General features: G+C 39.9%; 1 protein-coding gene across 4 annotated transcripts; it reads left to right on the forward strand.

Annotated features, from left to right (window-relative positions):
* The first annotated feature begins 4,918 nt into the window (after positions 1 to 4,918).
* On the forward strand, positions 4,919 to 20,275 carry si:ch211-125o16.4 (neuroblast differentiation-associated protein AHNAK). Of its 4 annotated transcripts, none has more exons than XM_019366864.2 (7): positions 4,919 to 5,022; positions 11,290 to 11,405; positions 13,073 to 13,148; positions 13,255 to 13,375; positions 13,478 to 13,653; positions 14,259 to 17,166; positions 17,548 to 20,275. In XM_019366864.2, the coding sequence occupies exons 3-7, from the start codon at positions 13,146 to 13,148 to the stop codon at positions 19,884 to 19,886; spliced, it is 5,547 nt and encodes a 1,848-aa protein (XP_019222409.1). In that variant the 5' UTR covers positions 4,919 to 5,022; positions 11,290 to 11,405; positions 13,073 to 13,145; the 3' UTR covers positions 19,887 to 20,275. The 4 variants fall into 4 exon arrangements, with proteins under 4 accessions (XP_019222409.1, XP_019222408.1, XP_019222406.1 ...); XM_019366863.2 differs by having other exon boundaries at positions 14,259 to 16,154; positions 16,377 to 20,275; XM_019366861.2 differs by having other exon boundaries at positions 14,259 to 20,275.
* Positions 20,276 to 20,528: the final 253 nt, after the last annotated feature.

The raw sequence follows: 20,528 nt of genomic DNA on the forward strand, positions 1-20,528 counted from the left end.
GTTTTCAGTCGGTAGGCTCTGGTCCTCTCATCATCAAAGCGCAAGAAACAGCAAATTTCTTCTAGTCTTTCAATTGAGATAGTGGCCTTGTACCATGGGTTATGCAGAGGACTCCCAAAAAGCACACCGACTGGTACATCCCAGTTCTTCTCACTTCCTGCAAGAATGGTCAATCCAGTGAAGGCCATGAGCTCATTGTTTGTTGTTTTTCCACTCTTTTCCCGTGTCTGTGGCTACTCTTCGTGCCTCCATGTTTGTGCACGTCAGCACCTCTCCTATTATATTATCAGACATGAACAGCTTCCATGCATCTATTGGGAAGACAGTACTAATCCCAGGTGCAGGCCCTGGCCGGGACTATTCACTATAACTCTGCCCAGTAAGAGCCCTCACGGCTCATTCTGGTGGACACAATGTCCATTTCCTCATCAGAGGACTCCTCTGTGTCGCACTGGCCTCGTTCAGTGGGGGGAACAATAGTCTGGGTCCTCTACATCTGAGATGTCAGATTCTGAGTCAATGCCTCTGATGGGCTCTTCATCCATCTATTAGCTAACACAATACTGTGTTAGCTACCTAAATACAAAAGTAGACTAATCTGATCAGACATTTCACACATTTGATCACTAATTTGATCACACTTCATAATCTCACAATGAAAAATAAGTTGATAAACATACTTACATGCTTGTTGCTGTGTAAAAATGACGTCCTGGGTGGTGAGGCTGCTGACATCAGATGTGTAAGTGGGACAGTCAGGGTTGCTCAGGATTAAAGGTTCATAGAAAATTCCAAAGGAACTGCTTGGGGTCATTTTTGATCCCACTTGTGGAAGAGTGGGGTAGTGATACAAAAACTGCTTCTTTTTTTTGATTAATAAAAAAATAAATAAAAGTGCAAATGGCCTCATGTCACAAACATGTTTTAAGAGGAATACCTGGAACTTTTCATCTTAAAGAATATTTTGAAAAATATCGTGCATCTAAAACAGGTTTATGTTCATTCAGTTCTAAATGTAATTATATGTTACAGAAATTGTAGTTAAACTATAGTTAAAAGGACTTCTGCTCTTCCAATCAAATCAGAGAACACTGCTCTGTGAGACTTGAGTCTGACATGCCTGTGATAAGGCTGCAGGTTCAGGGAAATCCAACATTATTTGACCTCTGATCCTAGAAAATGTTCTGACGTGAATGTGCAAAGCTGTGAAGCTTACTGCCAACATCGAAATGCTTGATGTCAAACCTGAGGAAATGTTGACAGTCCAGAGAACTTTCTGAATGAATGTCTGTATTGAAGACATTTTGTGTATCCTGTGTGTCACACATGTAAATCTGAAACAGTAAGAACTAAAATGCATCTGAACAACGGTATGCTGAGACTGCAGTGTCACCGCATTCCCCTTCAAACACATGACATGTGCAGAAACTATCAGCACTGAGACAATCCCTGATCAATCACAGAAGAATAAATGCACCATTATATTATATTTACTGTGTACATGCTATATACATGTGTCCTGGGATTGTTATGAAGTTTCAGCTGTTTGGTAAACAGGCAAACAGTCACAAAAAGCTAGAACTGATTTACAAAAAAGACAGTTACATTGACCACATTTACGCTTCTTCTATCCTCTATATTATTAGTATACAGCATTCATATCACACCATATGAGCTTAATGGAACATTTCACAGCTCCTCTCTGCACACCTACACTTTGATCACTATCATGCAAATCTGTGAGTCCCACACTGGTAATGGCACACACTGACAATGATACAGGCTACTATGTAGCCCACTTTAATGCTTCTTTTAGGTGCCTTCCAGTCACACGTTCCATTTATTGGCTATGCTGCATATTTTCCAATACACGACTTCTACTATATATCGTGGATGTGCTCGCATATCCAGTAATAACCACATAAAGCTCTTGGTGTTTAGGCCTCTATTAGACATATCTAGCATATTTTGGTCATGCCATGCTGGAGTCTTAGCCTTGGAGCAGATGTAGCCTTGGTGGAGAGTTTTATTGCCATTGTTTTAACTGACTGGGAAATTTTGAAAAGCGTGCTTCTAAGGTAAGAGTTAAAAACTCAACACTGTTTCCAACTGCTAGTGACACTTTGTCTGGAAGGAAGTCTTCTCACCACTGAGTCACCACATCCTCACAGCCGGGGGAGGGGGGGGGGGGGTCCTTCATCAGTCAGTTTAATTTCACCTGGTGTCATATTTCCACTGCATACATTCAAATTGGAAGTATGATAAATTAGAAATGTACAGGGGTCGTGCCATTTCCGAAAACCACTCCTCACCTTTTCCTTCTGCTCCTGTGTGATAACTGTGAATGATGCACTTCAGCTTTTCCTCCTGCGTGTGTGTAGTTTTGCCCTCGTGTTGTGAGGCATTCATGTAGCTACAATTTTGTAGTGTCTATAGTGGAATTCTGATGCATAGCTTTTTGGGGCTGTTTTGCACACATGTCTATTGCTAATAACTGCCTGAGTTTTTCAGAGGTGTTTCCCTGTGGCTGTCAGTTTAGTCTGACTCCTGTAACAGTTCTTTCACTGTACCGTATCCTAATGGGATGTTTCTGTGTGATTTAACTTGAGGTCTTTTGGATAATACCAAAGTCAGACTAGTACTCTGACTCCAAGTGAAGTCGACAACCCGAACAATCCTATAGATTTGTTCTATATTCAAGTACAACAGCACAGTTTACGTAGGCTCCGATGAGGCTGAAATATGTGACCCTTGACAGAGTTTTGTAATTGGAATGAATGAGGCGATGTTTGTGTTCGTTTCAGTACTACCTCAGAGCAGTGTGTAATGCTCAGTTTCTTCCACATACTCCACATGCCTTCCTCACTATGGGTACAACTCAGCAGATAACATAGCTAGGCAGTAACCAGAATGACAATGCCTATGTACCTATCCACATGCACAAAGCAATCCTGTGCTGCAAAACCTACAATACATCACCTGACATAATACCAGCACTGCTATAACAGTGCAGGAGGTGTGTGTGTGTGTGTGTGTGTGTGTCTGCTCAACATCGCTCCACAGGTATTCATTAAACGGCACAAGTTCCAACCTGAAGTAAAGGCAGTGAATGTAACATGAATGGAAGACCAGTGTGTGTTTTTCCTCTATTTTCCAGATTCTAGAAGAATCATCCCCCGGCTAACAGACATGTATAAACAACACCCCCCTCATCTGCGCACCTGCACCCTCAACACCTGCATACTTGCTATATACTGTCACCTTTTGCTCGTTTGACTGGAAATCCAAACAAATATGGTCTCATATTTTGGGAAATCCATTACTGACAATGTATTTCTTACATTTCTGAAAACCACAAAACCGCTGCTCCTTCAGGAGCCTCCATCATGCACATGGAAGGATATTAATGCCAGTGGCAGATATGGGACTGGTACATCAGTGCTTCATGCGGAGCTGGTCAACTGAGAGCAATCATTGTGACACATTGTGTAAAAGATTTTAGAGATTGAAGTAAAGATGATTTACTGACATTTTAATCCCTTTATATTCTTCTCTGCACCTTATCTTTAAACTTTCTTTGTGATTAAATGAAACTTGAATGAAAAAAATCAAATACAAAGAAAACCAGCCCTCACATCAATGAACATCACTAACTGAAAATCCAAATGAGTATTTCCTTGTACAGCCAGCAGCTTTAGCCTGCTCTGGTTTCTTGGTCCTCTGAGGAGGACAGGATCATCTCACCACAGCCAGTATTTCTGCCACGATACCTTTGCAGCTGCTCCATAGTGGAAAGGTCCCACCCCATCTCTCTCACCACTCCTCGTCTTCACTACCTTTGTTTCAGCTCTCATGTTGATGATAATAATAATTGTTGTTATTATTATTGTTGGTGGTAGCAGTAGTGGTATCAGCTGATGTAAGAAAACAATTTCTCCCATATATATGAGTGTGGCTCCATTAGACATGCTCAGCATGTTTATCAGAACATCTGGTGGTAATAATAAAGATGGGAACAAAGTCAGGTGGGGTTGTTGTTTTTTTCAAACTGAACCATGACTGTGGTATCTGATCCAGTCAATATCTGATCAGTAATCCTTTACTATGTTATTGCTGTAAGCACCTGTCTATTTTAACCCCAATAACCTTTGTTAAACTGTGAATTCTTAAACCTTACACAGTTTTCTATCAGTCGAATGCAGTCAATAAAATATAATGGCCTTGTCTACATGTGCTCCACCAATTATATGCTGCCTATACAATTTAGGCAACATACAACATAAGACACAGTTTTTACTGTTCAAATGAGCAAACTTGCACAACGTATAGAAGTTTTAATGCAAAGAAGAAGAAGAAAAAAAGAAAAAAAAGAATTAATTCTGATTAAAGTACAACTTTATGAAACAAACAAATCAAAGACATAAAATATCTGTAAATAATATGCTATTTGTAAGAAAGGGCCAGGTTTGTAGCAGGTTTGCCTTATTGTGAAGAAAGCCATAAGTAAGAGGTCACCTAACTCCAGCTACAGGAAGTAGCAACAACATTATCCTGGCACAGGGCTGACTTGATACAGGCACAGCTGTGATAAGGCCAATGTAGTACATTTACATTCATGAATCAGACAGTATCCAGATAACATATGTAGAAATAGCTGCAGAACAAATAAAAAGGGATAATTTTCTCACAGCTCTGTCTTGAATTGGCTGTGAATGTTACTGATTTGTTACAATTAAGTGATCCAATATTGAAAAATGGCTATTTGAATGTTTATTTGAAGTTCTGAATTTTGTCTTTTATACATTCCTCAGTTCCTGTTCTGGTAAATGTTTTATTCTTTCTTCTTTTTTTCTTGGACCCCTTTTTGTGTACTTCCTGTTTTATTTTGACGTTTTGATTCCCGGTGTTGTTTCCTTTGTTTTTACTTCCCATGCCCATTAGTCTGACTGAATTCACCTGCTCCTAATCATTGTTTGGTAGTGTTGGAGTTTCCTGTTGTGCTGCACAGCGCATGTAGCAAGTGTAAGTCAAAATACGTTTTCCTCTATTTAACAAACTAGAGTAGATTTAGCTGTCAGTAATTTGTCCTTTAAGATTTTAATTATATTTGAAGCCAAAACAGATGAAAATACAAGTTTGAACACATGGCTTCAAACTTGTATTTACAGCCTGGTGTCTTATTCTGAACTCCTCTTAAAAAACAAACCAAACATATTTTGAGTCAGCAGTCATGGCCACCTTTCATTTCAAACAAATAGGATGCTAAGATTGTCACCTATAAGTCATACTTTGATGTAACAGACAGGTTTTGTTAGTCCAAATGACCATCCTTTCCTGAAGTAGGTCGGGTTAGCTGATCTGAGTATTTTACGAACTCGGATCAACTCAAACAGCCATCTCCAGGTTTTTCAGGGAATTGTCAAAAATCCATACATAGTCTGTGGCAACGGTGAGCAATAATATGTTGTTGATGTCTGGGAGAATGTGCAGACTGCTTTGAGCTACAGTAATCCAGACCCCTCGTTACAACCAAGAAGAGCATCTCTGAATGTCCAACACATTGAACCTTGAAGCAGAAGGACTGTTGCAGCAGTTAACGACAGTAAACCGAGGCTCACCAACATTGGACAGTGGAACATTAGAAAAACGTTGCCTGGTCTGATGAGTTTTCATTTTTGGATCAGAATTTGGTAAAAACAACATGAAAGGATCGGTCCTGTCTCGTGTGAGGGGTTCAGACTGGTGCTGTCATGATGTAGGGGATGTTTGCTTGGCACATTTTGGCCTCTGAATACCAACTGAGCATTGTTTAAATGTCACAGCCTACATGGTTACTGTTGCTGACCACATTTATCCCTGTAAGTCTTGTGATGGTTTCCAGCAGGATAGCATGCCATGTCACAAAACTCAAATCATCTCAAATTGGCTTCCTGAACTTGACAGTGGACATGCAGCTGGAAGATCTGCAGCAACTGTGCTTCTGTGGTGGCACCAAAATCTCAAAGGAATGTTTCTAGTACTTTGTCAGATCTATGCCATGAGAAATGCAAGTAAAAAATGTAGAGATTTCTAAAGGAAAAGGGGGTTCCAACCCAGTATTAACAAGGTCTACATGAGTAAATGTGTAACTAAAAGGCAGACCATTACAATGACTGATGGATATAAAAATAATATGTACATTATGAGGTGCAGACCCAAAGCTTTTGGTGACAGTCCTGGCTATGTATCCTTTGCTGTTCGTATGGCAAACGTTTGAACTTATTTCATTATAAAAGACTCGTCATGCTCTGTAACTGCTGGACCAAATTTAGCAAGAACAATCACTGATCCTGGGAAAGCACAGGACAAACCAGATACACTGATCGACAGAAATCCATATTCTATTTTTCTCACAGCCGTTGATGAAAATGAAGTTTTTGAAATTGTCAAAAAATGTAAAAATCAGAAATCTTTGGATTGTAATGATATTGATATGATAGTGGTTAAAAGAGTCATTGAGGCTGTTATAAAACCGTTTACATACATCTGTAATTTATCATTTCAAAGTGGACAATTTCCAGACAGAATGAAAAGTTATACCTCTGTACAACTCTGGTAAAAACACCATTTCACAAGCTACAGGCCTGTCTCTTTACTGCCTCAATTCTCAAAAATTCTTGAAAAACTGTTTAACAACAGACTGGAAAAATTTACAGATAAACATAAACTACTCACCGAGAGTCAGTACGGATTCAGATCAAGCAGATCAACATCATTGGCACCATTAGATTCAATAGAATACATCACAAATTCCATAGACAAAAAGCAATATGTGGCTGGGTTATTCATAGGCTTGACAAAGGCATTTGACACTATAGATCACGATATATTAATGAGAAAACTGGAACGTTATGTGTCAGAGGGGTAGCTTTAGATTGGGTCTGGAGTTATTTAAGTGACAGGAAGCAGTTTGTGAAATTAAATGGTGGTTGCTCCTTGTGTATGGACATTGCTTGTGGTGTACCCCAAGGGTCAGTTTTGGGTCCAAAATTCTTCAACTTACACATTAATGACATCTGTGCTGTTTGCTGACGATACAAACATCTTCTGCTCTGGTGATGATCTGCAGCATTTATTGGAGGATATGACTAATGAAATAAGTAAAGTGAAGTTCTGGCTTGATAAAAACAAATTATCATTAAATCTGAATAAAACTCAAATTATGTTATTTGGAAATAGTAGTTTAAACACAAACACTAAGATTCAAATAAATGGTGTTGATATTGAAAATAAATTTCTGGGGATAATAACAGATGAAAAACTTAACTTATTCATTCCAAAGTATCACGAAGCATTGCAATACTAAACAAGGCAAAGCAGGTATTAGACATCACTTCATATTCTCTACTGTTCCCTGGTTTCACCTTACTTAAGCTATTGTGCAGAGGTCTGGGGCAACAACTATAAAACCACATTACATCCACAAACTCACTTTTCCTGCAGTCTGAAATATTGAAATCTGCTGATCTAGTGAAATTCCAAACAGCACAAATTCTATTCAAAGCAAAAAATAAGGAACTGCCAGGTAATATTCAGAGTATATTTCTGTAACTTCAAAATAGGGAAGGTACGAACTACAAGAAAAAGCTTTTGTGTTTCTGTCCATGGAGTGAAACTGTGGAACAGTTTGAATATGGAATTAAAGCAACATCCAAACAAACAGTTCAAAAAGAGTTCTAAAGATATGATCTTCTCGAACTATAAAGAAAGGGAAAATGTTGAAATTAATTGAATGTCTCTATTTAGAAAATTTCATGATATGATATTAGTATATATCAGAAATCTGTTCGCTATTTTTATTACAGATGATATCAGTACAGAAGCTGACTAAATATTAACTGATAACTTATGGCAAAGGGGTGGGATTAAATAAGTGTGCACTTCTTCCTGCTCCCTTTCATCATGTAAATGAATCAGAACAGAAGCAATATTGAAATGTATTGACTTTTGTATAGTATTTTTCTTTCTCTCTTATTTTCTTTGCTAAATGTACCTGTATATTGTTTACATGTTTGAAATAAATTAACAAACAAACAATATTTTAGATCTCAATAGCCACAAATGGAAACTTGTAAAACATATCTTAAATCCTGGACATATGAAAACTAGCCCAGAGATTTTTGATTAGTGACTGTATACCGGGGTGGGCAACTCCAGGCCTCGAGGGCCGGTGTCCTGCAGGTTTTAGATCTCGCCCTGGGTCAACACACCTGAATCACATGATGAGTTCATTACCAGGCCTCTGGAGAACTTCAGGTCATTTAGCCATTTAAATCGGCTGTGCAGGACACGGCACACGAGGCCTGGAGTTGCCTCCCTCTGTTGTACACAGTGTGGATTTAGTTCCTTGAAACATAAATAGAGAGTAGTGATGAAGTGATTCATCTCACCTCAGAGTCAAGAGCCTCAAGGGCTGGGATGACAAAAACTGAACCTACACATTTGTTTCCATTAAAGGTTGGTGTGGTCATACAAATGAAAATAGGACTCAGACGTGTGCGCCCACACGGATGTAAGTGGAGGTCGATTTTTGTAACACATTCTGCTGCTTGAGTAATGTGCTCAGCGAGGGTGCCACAGCCACATTTACCACAACAACTGCTGTTTTAAAGTTGCCACTTGTCCGCGTGCCTCAGTTTGATAGACATAGACTGTTGTGCAGTATTCGGGATGCTGTTTGGCCGCTGAGCCCTATAGCAGTCATTATATATTATGAATGTCTGCACTGAATCAGCTGTAATCTGCTTTAATGGGTATCTGCATCTAAATTTGTCAGCAGGAGTCTGAAATGTGGTACCGGACGCTTCTTGCTTCCTGTTTTGTAGTTCATTTGTAGTAAAAGTTTTGCTGATCAGTAATGTCTGAATGACTGTAAACAGCCTTTGTGGACAGCAAGAGTAACACATTGTCCTTTTCTTAGCCTTACAAACATCTACAGACACATTTGGAGCACAATCGATGACTGCACATGAAACAGGAAGTTTTGGTATACATAGACTCTTTATTTACCCTGAAGGAAATTTGCATCCATTATCCAGATATCCACCAGCTACAGTGGGAGCCACTAGAGATTTCAATGCTCCAATAATGCTCTGCGGCATGTTGTCACATTGCTGAAGCCTGTCTAAGTTGTGGGTAATCCTCAGCATAGAGAAGCAATCTGTAAGCTTTAGCAGAAAATTGTAATCTATGCTTTTTATACTCAGGAATTGTCCCTCACTGTCAGAAACGTAAGGTTGGTTTATCAACTTCAGAAATATTCCAGAGGTGTTTCTCTCAGATGGAGCTGAAGAAAAGGACAGATCAGAATGATTGGAGCTCTACTTGGCCCCGTGTGATCAATGATCTCTCTCTCACTTAAAGAAATAGACAGTAAAATTGTAATACATGAAGTGACTGCTCCTCCTTATTGGGAATTCGGGTTTCTGTTGATCTGTGTTTTGCTATCATTTTACATTGACAACACCCTGAGTGTCTGTTCCACACAGTCATCACATTGTATTAATTGGTCACATGGGTTGGGTAGTGACTTGTTGCAGAGTCGAGTACGGCTTTTCACAAGGCAAGATTTCAGGTGACATTCTCTGCAGAATAGCTAAAATGCTTTACAGGAAAATGCCACTCCAGTTTGTCATCGTTATAAGCTGTTCTCTGAAAATGTCTGACAGAATTATTTTAACACCTCCTAAACTAAATGGCACCTTATTGGTAATGCAGGCCCATGACACACGAGGCAGACTCACAGTCGGTCAGCTGACAACTTATTGAGGCAGTAAGATCAGCAGTGGAAGTGTGTGTGTGTGACTGGGGTAGAGTGTTGCACAGCACCAGCCAACTGTCAGCAAAAAACCCCACAGTTTCAGAGAAAGTATCTGTAACTGAGCTCCAGGAGGGCGATTAAAAGGAACAGTGTCATACTGGTCCCAGGTCACCATCTACCACACCCCACTACAGTAAAGCTACATATCAAGCAGCAGTGAACCGTGGGGAGGTTAGGGAAGGTTGTCCTCGCAGAATTTTGTTAAATTAGAAATATATAATTCATATTATGTCCGTCCATTGTGTTATGTTGTAATACAAAAATGACATTCTCATTATAAAGTAGTGATGCTCAAGACTAAACATTTCAATGTTGTATTTGTTGGAGGTTTATGATGCCGACATGCTCTCAGAATATGTTTAAACTGTGAATGTGAAAAATCCTGCGTTGATTCTAAATCCATGTTTAAGAAACTGTGTCAGACATAATTCTTTGGATGCTACACCCTGGGTGCAGCTTTTAGCCTTACACCACTCAAAGTGCTTCACAAACTATTTAGGAAGCTAGCTATCAGTTAGCCTCGCACAAAGACTGGAAATGTTTGGACTCACGGTTTGCTTAGTTTTTACTGTTGAGTTCACTGACACTGAAGCATGTGCACTCTTGCTGTTAGCAGTTTACTGCCCATTCGACAATCATTAGCTGTAAAGCAAAATGCCAGTTGTGGCAGTTTGTGTGAAACGATTAAAAAGTGTTTCTTTGTGGAGTTGGCGTGCTCCCCCTGTGCCTCTCTGGGTACTGGGCCTTCGTCCTGCACGCCAAACACATACATGCCAGGTTTTTGATTCTAAATTGGATGTGGGGAAGACAAAGTGTACAAAATAAAGCTCTTTATGAATGTTTGCTCAAATGCTGTTGTAGACTAAAGCACTTTGAGAGGTTGGTACAACTGGGGGAAAATGATGTTTTTAAACACAAGAACATTTATAACTGTTTCAGTTTTTACACGTTTTTAATCCTGCTCTCCTAGCACCTCGTTTTAAACATAATCATGGTTACATATTATTCTTGTTAAATTTCAGTGTATTAAATATGTACAAATGTACCAAAATGAATACAAATGAGTGAAGTGTTAAATATGGTAATTTTTAAGTATTGTAGATAATCAGGAGTCTTTGACCACCAAACAACCACATTAAAAAACAACAAAAAAACGGACACTGAAGCAAAATGAAGTGTAAGCAAGTGTTGCTGCTTGTTTGTACCTTTGGGAACCTGGTTAGTCCTGTTGATAAGGAGTGGTCTGTTTCTCACTCATACATCTTTCTCTTGTGCTTTCTAGTCAGGTTTCGGCTGCCTAAAGGCCTAGTCTGAAGTTAAGGTGTGTGTGTGTGTGTGTGTGTGTGTGTGTGTGTGTGTGTGGATTTGTTGCAAGGGGGGTCCAAAAGAGGCGGTCCTGATGCTGCCTAACCTGTTTGCCTGGATTATAGGTATTCAACTGGCAGCTTCATCGCGTCCTGCCCACAGAGCAGCAGTGATACACTGAAGAGGAGACATCTAGCCCTAGGCTTTCCTAAGGAGACGGTGTCTTTGGCATCAGCACGCGGTAAGTCCATCAAATCTCAGTTTGGTTGCTTGTTTTTGGTTGTTATGGCATAATCTATGATTGGAATAAATTGGAGGAGATTTTATAAAAAATATCTTAATGTTTATTCATTTCATAAACTAAAAATTGCATTTCAGTAAAATGTACATTGTAGTTGTTATAGGTTCATCTCTGTACTTAACGTCAGCTACATTTATGTTCTGGAGAGTAAAAAGTTTTCATTCGAGTACTGAGACCGACCCCAGTCCTCTCACAGATTTGGGTGGAAAGTCTGAATTAATACTGAAGCCATTTATGGATGAGGTGTTTGCACTGGTGTCATTGTTTTCTTTAAACGCATTAAATTGGTGTACTTGTATGTCAGCATCAAACTGCAGAGTTTGTGTGGTGTAAAGATTTTAAAATAGGTTGACAGAGTCCACCACAACTGTGGGCATGCCAAACTCTGCTGTCACTGGACTCACACCCTGTTTGATTGAAGTTGTTTCTCAAAACGTTGCCACCCTGGATACACCTATTAACGGCATTGCAATGTGTTTTTTAATAAGTGTCCTGTGACTTCACTGCCTGTTTGTTGCTCATCCTTGGTTTGGGGAATATAAGGTAGAGCCTAAAACCACTGCCCAGTTTCCTTGCAACCCAAGAATGCCTGAAACAGCATCATGGAGCATATGACTACAGTTTTCTGAACTCTCACTGAAGAATTAGATTTATTTACTGTCATCTGGTTATTAACTGGTTAGTAGTTGTTTTTCTATATTGAAAAAAAAAACCCTCCTGTACTGCCAATCCTTGGGATGGACTGCATTATCACCCGTGGGTGTTGGCCAGTAATAATCAATAGTAGGCAGTTAGTTTTGTATGTGTAGTTTTGCTTTTTTCAGAAGTGCTGTTTGTATTTCGATTGAGTGAACTATGTTTTTACCACATCTAATTTCTTTTTTGAGTGGACTTTAAAAGCATGGTGTTGACGATGGTCTGATTCGCAGCACTGCTGGACAGTATAAACCTGATGAAGCAGACGCTCTTGATTTTAGATTTTTTATCACAGCATGTGTAAAACCTGCTCCGTCATTTTCTATTCGACACTGCTGCAAGTGAATTACGTTAGTGTTTATATGCGAATGTGTTGAGGTGTGGTCGAATCCAGTGTGTGTCAGTCAGAATGCATCCAAACCAACTGGTTTAGATGCATACATTCGCCTTAACAAACCTGGCAAAGGCTTTAGATTCCTGAAGTGTGAGACACTGGTTTGTGGGCGTCAGAGTTTCTCTGTCAATTCAGAGTCAGGAAACATGAATAAAAGTACCGGCTCTTGCATTTTCTGCCTGCATTCTGATGAAAAAAACCAAAACACGTTCTACTTGTGTGTGTCCGTGAGGATCGTATTATCAGGTATTACCACAGGTAGAAACAGTGACAGTAACACACATACTAAAGTACACTTTTCTAAGCTGCACCTACAGTTTACCTAAATCAGTGTTTTTATTAATAGGCTGAAAGCTGCATTGTTTGAGAAAGAGTACAACTTTAGACAAAATAACTGTCAATGATCGGATTTTACTTTTACCAGCAAAAAGGACATTCAGCATTGCTTCCCTGCATCTTACTTCGTCGGTGTCAGCTTTAAGTAAAAGCTCCCTCTGCTTTCTTTTGTGTTTTACAGATTGCTGTAGTTCCCACATTTTCTTGAATTTTCATACAAGTTCTGTGATGTGGATGTGCATGTAATAGAAATAATGGTAAGTATAACAATGTTAGACATACAGTGGCTAACAATCATTCACAAAAATGTAAACATTGCCTGATGTAAAAATCTCATCCTGTGTATTCTAACCACTGTCAAAGGACGAGGACAGCAAGAGTGCAAGCTTCTCAGAAAGCCTTGTGCTGGATAACGCTGCGAAAGGAGGAGTTGATGCAGGAATCAAAGACGGCACAATCTCTGCAAAAAGTGGCCTCCAGTCTGGTAAGATAAACATTTCAGATTCATTGTTGTTAGTTGACACTTTTGAAAATTCAATAAGCACTAATAGAAAAAACAATGTGATATTATTTCTACTCGTTTCAGGGGAAAAGTTTGTTGCAGCAACAATACAACTTGATAAACTTGAGAAAAACGATGTGCTGAAAATCTTGAAGGTACTGGAGCCATACGAAAACAAAATAAATCTTCTGACAAAGAAGGACTTGAGCGCCGGTGTTGATCTTGGCTCTTTGGGAGTAGGTCTCAAAGATTCGGCAGAGGTAAGCATCAGGCTGTGTCGAACATTTGGTTTACGTTATTAAAGGAAAGACCATGAAATATTTTTTTTAATTTATACATTTTTAAACCTGTTTGTGTATGAGAACTGTTAAAATATTGACTTTCAGTATTTCAGTGAATGCCCATAAACTGTCAAATCACTAGATATCTGAAAAGAAATCCAGTTAGACATTAATTTTTTTTTTCTAAAAACTGCATATGTGATGCCTAAAATCCCCTACGTAAAAATCTTTTTCTCGAATCTGTTACCAAAATGAAGCAATAGTAGGCATATCAGTGCTTTCTAAGAAGATGGGTCAGTCTGCTTATTTAAACATACAATATATAAGAACATGTAGCTCAAAGAATAATTTTACTGATGCAAGTGACCTAATGTATGGGGACGTTTTGTGAGGTGGTGGTGATTTATTTAAAAACTAGTCCATCCTATTCATCCATGACATCTTCCATTTCCCATTTCTGCCCCCACCTTGATGCAGTGGAGATGAACTGGACATGATTTGTGCTGCTCAGAATACAATTTTAGTTAATAGTAGTATCATAAAGTTAGTGCTTTAATTTTTTTTTTTTTTTTTATTACCAACAGATATTACAGAAAGATCTGTCGCTGGATGCATCAGCTCAGGGACCAACCGTTTCCCTTGATGGCCTGAATGGAAAGCTTAATGATGCACGAGGGTTGGGGGTTAAAATAAGTGAACCGACTCTTAATGGAGACCTTCCCAGTCTTAGCCTAAATAAGCCATCAACTGATGCTGGTGCCACATTTAAAATGCCCTCAGCAGGGCTTACGGTGCCAGATATAAAATCAGATTCAAGTGGAACCCTAAAAGCACCTGATATCAGTGTCTCGGCTCCCAATCTTAACGCTCCCAGTGCGACACTAGACATCAACAAACCAGAAGTCAAAGGCAAAATGACACACAAGGCCCCAAAATTCACAATGCCACACTTCAGTCTACCTGATCTTGATGCACCAAAAGCAGACATTGATGTCTCTGGTGATCCAGGTCTTCCTTCAGTCAGTGGAAGTATGGAGACCCCAAACCTCAACCTGTCAGCTCCAAAGTTAGATTTGAAAAGTAATGATTTGGAGTTGAATGGGCCAAAAGTGGATTTGAATAGTCCTGATGTAAATGTAAAGGCCCCAGATGCTAATATTGAGGCACCCTCAGGGAAAATCAAGTGGCCCCATCTAAAATGGAAAAGTCAAAAACTCAAAGGACCAGATGCCAACTTAAATGCTGACCTGTCTACACCTAATGCCAGCATTTCCACACCAAAGATTGGTGGTGATCTAAGTACCCCAGATGTGAATGTTGGCTCAGCTCAAGCTGATATTAAAGGCCCTGATCTAGATGTTCAAACCCCAGATCTTAATGTTGATGCCCCATCTGGTAAAATCAACTGGCCTCATTTGAAGTTGAAGAAACCCAAAATTAATGGCAATTCAACAGATCTTGACTTGGATGGAGACCTGAAACCAACAGATGTTGAGCTCTCTGTTCCAAAAGTGGAGGGTGAGATAAATGTCCCTGATCCTGACATAAATTTGCCAAAGGGAGAGCTAAAAGGACCTGATCTGGATGTGAAAACACCCAATACTAATCTAGAAGCTCCATCTGGTAAGATCAACTGGCCTCACCTGAAATGGAAGAAGCCCAAACTTGAAGGATCAAAAGCAGACTTGGACGTGGATGCAGACCTAAAGACACCTGATTTAAGTCTTTCAGCTCCAAAGATTGAGGGTGACATTAATGTACCAAATGCTGAGCTGAGTCTTCCAGAAACTGAGCTAAAGGCCCCAGGTGTAGATGTTCATGCCCCAGACGCTGACATTGATGCTCCTTCAGGAAAACTTAACTGGCCTCATCTAAAGTTGAAAAAATCCAAACTTAATGGGTCAATGGACCTCAATGCAGATTTAAGCCCACCAGATGCTTCAGTTCCAAAAATTGATGGGGAGATTAGTACACCTGACGTGAGCCTCAATTTACCCAAAGCTGATGTTGATATCAAAGCACCAGATGCTGACATAAACCCACCTTCTGGCAAAATCAAGTTCCCAACACTGAAAAAACCTAAATTCTTGGTTTCTGGGCCAAAGGTGAAAACTCCAGATGTTGATGTTGATGCTGATGTGAAAGCACCTGATGCTGATCTGAATTTACCAAAAGCTGATGTTGATATCAAAGCACCAGATGCTGACATAAACCCACCTTCTGGCAAAATCAAGTTCCCAACACTGAAAAAACCTAAATTCTTGGTTTCTGGGCCAAAGGTGAAAACTCCAGATGTTGATGTTGATGCTGATGTGAAAGCACCTGACCTCAGTCTGTCTGCTGAAGCACCTGATGCTGATCTGAATTTACCAAAAGCTGATGTTGATATCAAAGCCCCAGATGCTGACATAAACCCACCTTCTGGCAAAATCAAGTTCCCAACACTGAAAAAACCTAAATTCTTGGTTTCTGGGCCAAAGGTGAAAACTCCAGATGTTGATGCTGATGTGAAAGCACCTGACCTCAGTCTGTCTGCCAAAGCACCTGACCTCAGTCTGTCTGCTGAAGCACCTGATGCTGATCTGAATTTACCAAAAGCTGATGTTGATATCAAAGCCCCAGATGCTGACATAAACCCACCTTCTGGCAAAATCAAGTTCCCAACACTGAAAAAACCTAAATTCTTGGTTTCTGGGCCAAAGGTGAAAACTCCAGATGTTGATGTTGATGCTGATGTGAAAGCACCTGACCTCAGTCTGTCTGCTGAAGCACCTGATGCTGATCTGAATTTACCAAAAGCCGATGTTAACGCACCAAATGTAGACATTGAATCTCCATCTGGAAAGATCAAATTGCCCACTATGAAAAAGCCAAAATGGTCACTCTCGGGTCCTACGGTTAATAGTCCAGATGTTAATTTAGATGCTGATGTTTCAACCCCCAACTTGAATCTCTCAGCTCCAAAGATTGATGGCGAGATAAATGCACCAGATGCGGATCTAAAGTTACCAAAAGCTGATCTGGAAGCCCCCAAATTTGATGTAGAGTCTCCAGATGTTGACATTGAAGCCCCATCTGGAAAATTGAAATGGTTCCAATTCAAAAAACCCAAATTTGGCACACTGAAAGGTCCAAAGGCTGATATTGATTCTAATGTGACAATACCAGAGGCGGACCTCAAAAAGTCTGATGCAGAAATAAGTGCACCAGATGTTAATCTTTCTGCATCAAATATTGACGCCAATATCAGTGGCCCAGACCTTAGCCTTGGTGGTCCAGATCTTGACCTTGATACACCTGATGCAAAGGTGAAGTTTCCTAAATTTAAATTACCAAAACTCAAAGGATCACAAGTCCACGGTCCCAGTGTGGATGCCGATTTAAAAACACCTAATATTGATGCAAGTCTTGATGCACCAAAAGCTGAAGTAAATGCACCTAATGTAAACCTCAGAGCAGAACCTCTCTCCTTGTCTGCACCAAAGGTTAATGGTGGTCTTGATGCACCAGATCTTGATGTAAATTTACCAAAAGCTGACCTTAAAGGCCCCAATGTAGATGTTCAAGCTCCAGAGGTTGATGCCCCTGCAGGAAAAATCAAGCTTCCCCATATAAAATGGCCAAAGTTTGGCTCATCGGCGCCAAAAGTGAAAGGACCTAATCTTGATGCTGATCTACAAAGTCCAGATCTAGGTCTGTCTGTTCCTGATGTAAATGCAAAGTTACCCAATGCAGACTTGACAGCACCCAATGTTGAACTAAAAGCATCAGACTTGAATCTGTCAGCCCCCAAAATTGAGGGAGATATTGGTACTCCAGGCATAGATGCTGGTCTTAAAACCGGTATTGATCTGTCTGCACCAAAAATTAATGGTGGTCTTGATGCACCAGATCTTGATGTAAATTTACCAAAAGCTGACCTTAAAGGCCCCAATGTAGATGTTCAAGCTCCAGAGGTTGATGCCCATGCAGGAAAAATCAAGCTTCCCCATATAAAATGGCCAAAGTTTGGCTCATCGGCGCCAAAAGTGAAAGGACCTAATCTTGATGCTGATCTACAAAGTCCAGATCTAGGTCTGTCTGTTCCTGATGTAAATGCAAAGTTACCCAATGCAGACTTGACAGCACCCAATGTTGAACTAAAAGCATCAGACTTGAATCTGTCAGCCCCCAAAATTGAGGGAGATATTGGTACTCCAGGCATAGACGCTGGTCTTAAAACCGGTATTGATCTGTCTGCACCAAAAATTAATGGTGGTCTTGATGCACCAGATCTTGATGTAAATTTACCAAAAGCTGACCTTAAAGGCCCCAATGTAGATGTTCAAGCTCCAGAGGTTGATGCCCCTGCAGGAAAAATCAAGCTTCCCCATATAAAATGGCCAAAGTTTGGCTCATCGGCGCCAAAAGTGAAAGGACCTAATCTTGATGCTGATCTACAAAGTCCAGATCTAGGTCTGTCTGTTCCTGATGTAAATGCAAAGTTACCCAATGCAGACTTGACAGCACCCAATGTTGAACTAAAAGCATCAGACTTGAATCTGTCAGCCCCCAAAATTGAGGGAGATATTGGTACTCCAGGCATAGACGCTGGTCTTAAAACCGGTATTGATCTGTCTGCACCAAAAATTAATGGTGGCCTTGATGCACCAGATCTTGATGTAAATTTACCAAAAGCTGACCTTAAAGGCCCCAATGTAGATGTTCAAGCTCCAGAGGTTGATGCCCCTGCAGGAAAAATCAAGCTTCCCCATATAAAATGGCCAAAGTTTGGCTCATCGGCGCCAAAAGTGAAAGGACCTAATCTTGATGTTGATGCTGATCTACAAAGTCCAGATCTAGGTCTGTCTGTTCCTGATGTAAATGCAAAGTTACCCAATGCAGACTTGACAGCACCCAATGTTGAACTAAAAGCATCAGACTTGAATCTGTCAGCCCCCAAAATTGAAGGAGATATTGGTACTCCAGGCATAGACGCTGGTCTTAAAACCGGTATTGATCTGTCTGCACCAAAAACTAACTTTAACATACCAGACCTGGACCTTTCTACCCCAAAGATTGAAGGTCCCAACGTGAATGTTGGTTTGCCTGAAACTGATATCAAGGCACCCAGTCTACATCTGCCAAAAGCTGACCTCCAGTCATCTGATCTCAGTTTGAAAACACCAAATGTCAACCTTTATCCACCAAAAGTTGATGGTAGTCTCTCAGCACCAAATATAGACACGAGTATGCCAAAAATTGAACTAGAAGCACTTGATGCCAATGTGAAATCTCCAGATTTGGATGTCAACCTGCCAAAAGCGGATCTCAAAGATTCCAATATCCAGTTAAAAACTCCAGATCCAGATTTGAATACCCACCTTGGTGACTTTAAAATGCCACATTACAAGCATCCAAAACTTGATCTTTCAAGTCCTGAAGTAGAAGCTCCAAGTATTAATCCCAAAGTTGAGGCCGGAATTAAGGTACCTGGAGTCAGCACAGATATGCCTACAACAGATGCACACATCTCTGTTCCTGCAGTAGATTTGAGTGCACCAAAAGTAGGTGATATTAAAGGACCTGATGTAGATGTGAAAGCTCCAGACGTAGATGCAAGTCTTGAAAAGTCCAAGATGCCACATTTCAAATTCCCAAAGTTCAGCCTTTTTGGGTCTAAAACAAAATCTCCTGAGGCTAATGCCAGTGCAGATCTTGAGGGGAGTGGCTCTGACTCTGATGTGCCACACTCGGAGGTGGAGGTTCCTGTATTCAAGTTCCACAGACTGCCCCAAACCAACATTGATGGCACTGGAGGAATTACTGATGCACTGAGCTCAATAAAATCTGACTTGGAGGAAAAGGATTATGTTTTCAGTAAAGGAATCCGCTTGCCAGTAGTAAATACAACAACAAAAGGAGGAGAAAAGATTGACATTTTGGAGAGATTGAAAATCGCAAGAGAAAAGGCACCCCCGGTTAATGTGCCACCAACTGAAGAGAAAACTGGTCTTGATCTACAACTCACCGGTGTAGGTCTTGATGCTAATACATCTACAGGTGTAAGAGATTCATCTTTGGTCAGAGGAGGTACTTTCAAAGTAGACAAACCAGAGTCTACGCTGGGGCTGACCGTACCTGATATTTCTACATCAGATGAAAATGACAAATATTCACTGAGCCTTTCTAATATGCTTGGCCTTAATGTCAAGGATTCTGATGCCAACTGATTGTTCAGAGGTTGGCCTGATAAATGAAGCTCCAGTCCATAAATGTATGAATACATGCAGCTTAACTGATTTTCATGCTTTAGTTTGTGACATAAAAAGAGAGACTAGCTGCAACTAATCCATGCTAAATTGTCCATGTTGTTGTAATTTTAATAATAATTTAGCCTAATAGAGTTCAGTTGTTGATACAATCTATGTATATTTTCCTGTTATTTATAAGCTTTTTCTAAATGTTATTTTGAAATTAAATTACTTAACTTTCAGTATTGCTTGTGATTGCCATAAACTTTGTCTAGCAAGTGCTTTACTAGACCTTTAAATGTTTTAAAGGATAAATGAATTGTGTGAATGTGTTACTCTTTGTTCAATAAATCATTACAATACTTAAATATGCTTTAGCTCTTCAATAAGAATTTTGAAACAGTGTGTACTACTAGAGCAAAAATAAGCATGTCCATTAATTAAAGCCAGAGATATTATCGAATTGTTGAAACATCCCTCCATACAAGTGATTTAACCCGGTGTCCATTCCTGCCATACCACTTGATATGTTGAATATAACATTCTAACAACCTCATTACATCATTTAGTTAAATTCAATGATTAGTAAATTATGATACTCATTAATGAATATCATTTGAG

This window comes from Oreochromis niloticus, linkage group LG13, assembly GCF_001858045.2.
Source record: "Oreochromis niloticus isolate F11D_XX linkage group LG13, O_niloticus_UMD_NMBU, whole genome shotgun sequence".
Lineage (NCBI taxonomy): Eukaryota > Metazoa > Chordata > Actinopteri > Cichliformes > Cichlidae > Oreochromis > Oreochromis niloticus.

Coding starts and splice junctions, on each gene's coding strand:
- si:ch211-125o16.4 (XM_019366861.2), top strand. Junction 13,376..13,477: donor AAAAAGTGGCCTCCAGTCTG/GTAAGATAAACA, acceptor TACTCGTTTCAG/GGGAAAAGTTTGTTGCAGCA. Junction 13,654..14,258: donor GTCTCAAAGATTCGGCAGAG/GTAAGCATCAGG, acceptor TATTACCAACAG/ATATTACAGAAAGATCTGTC.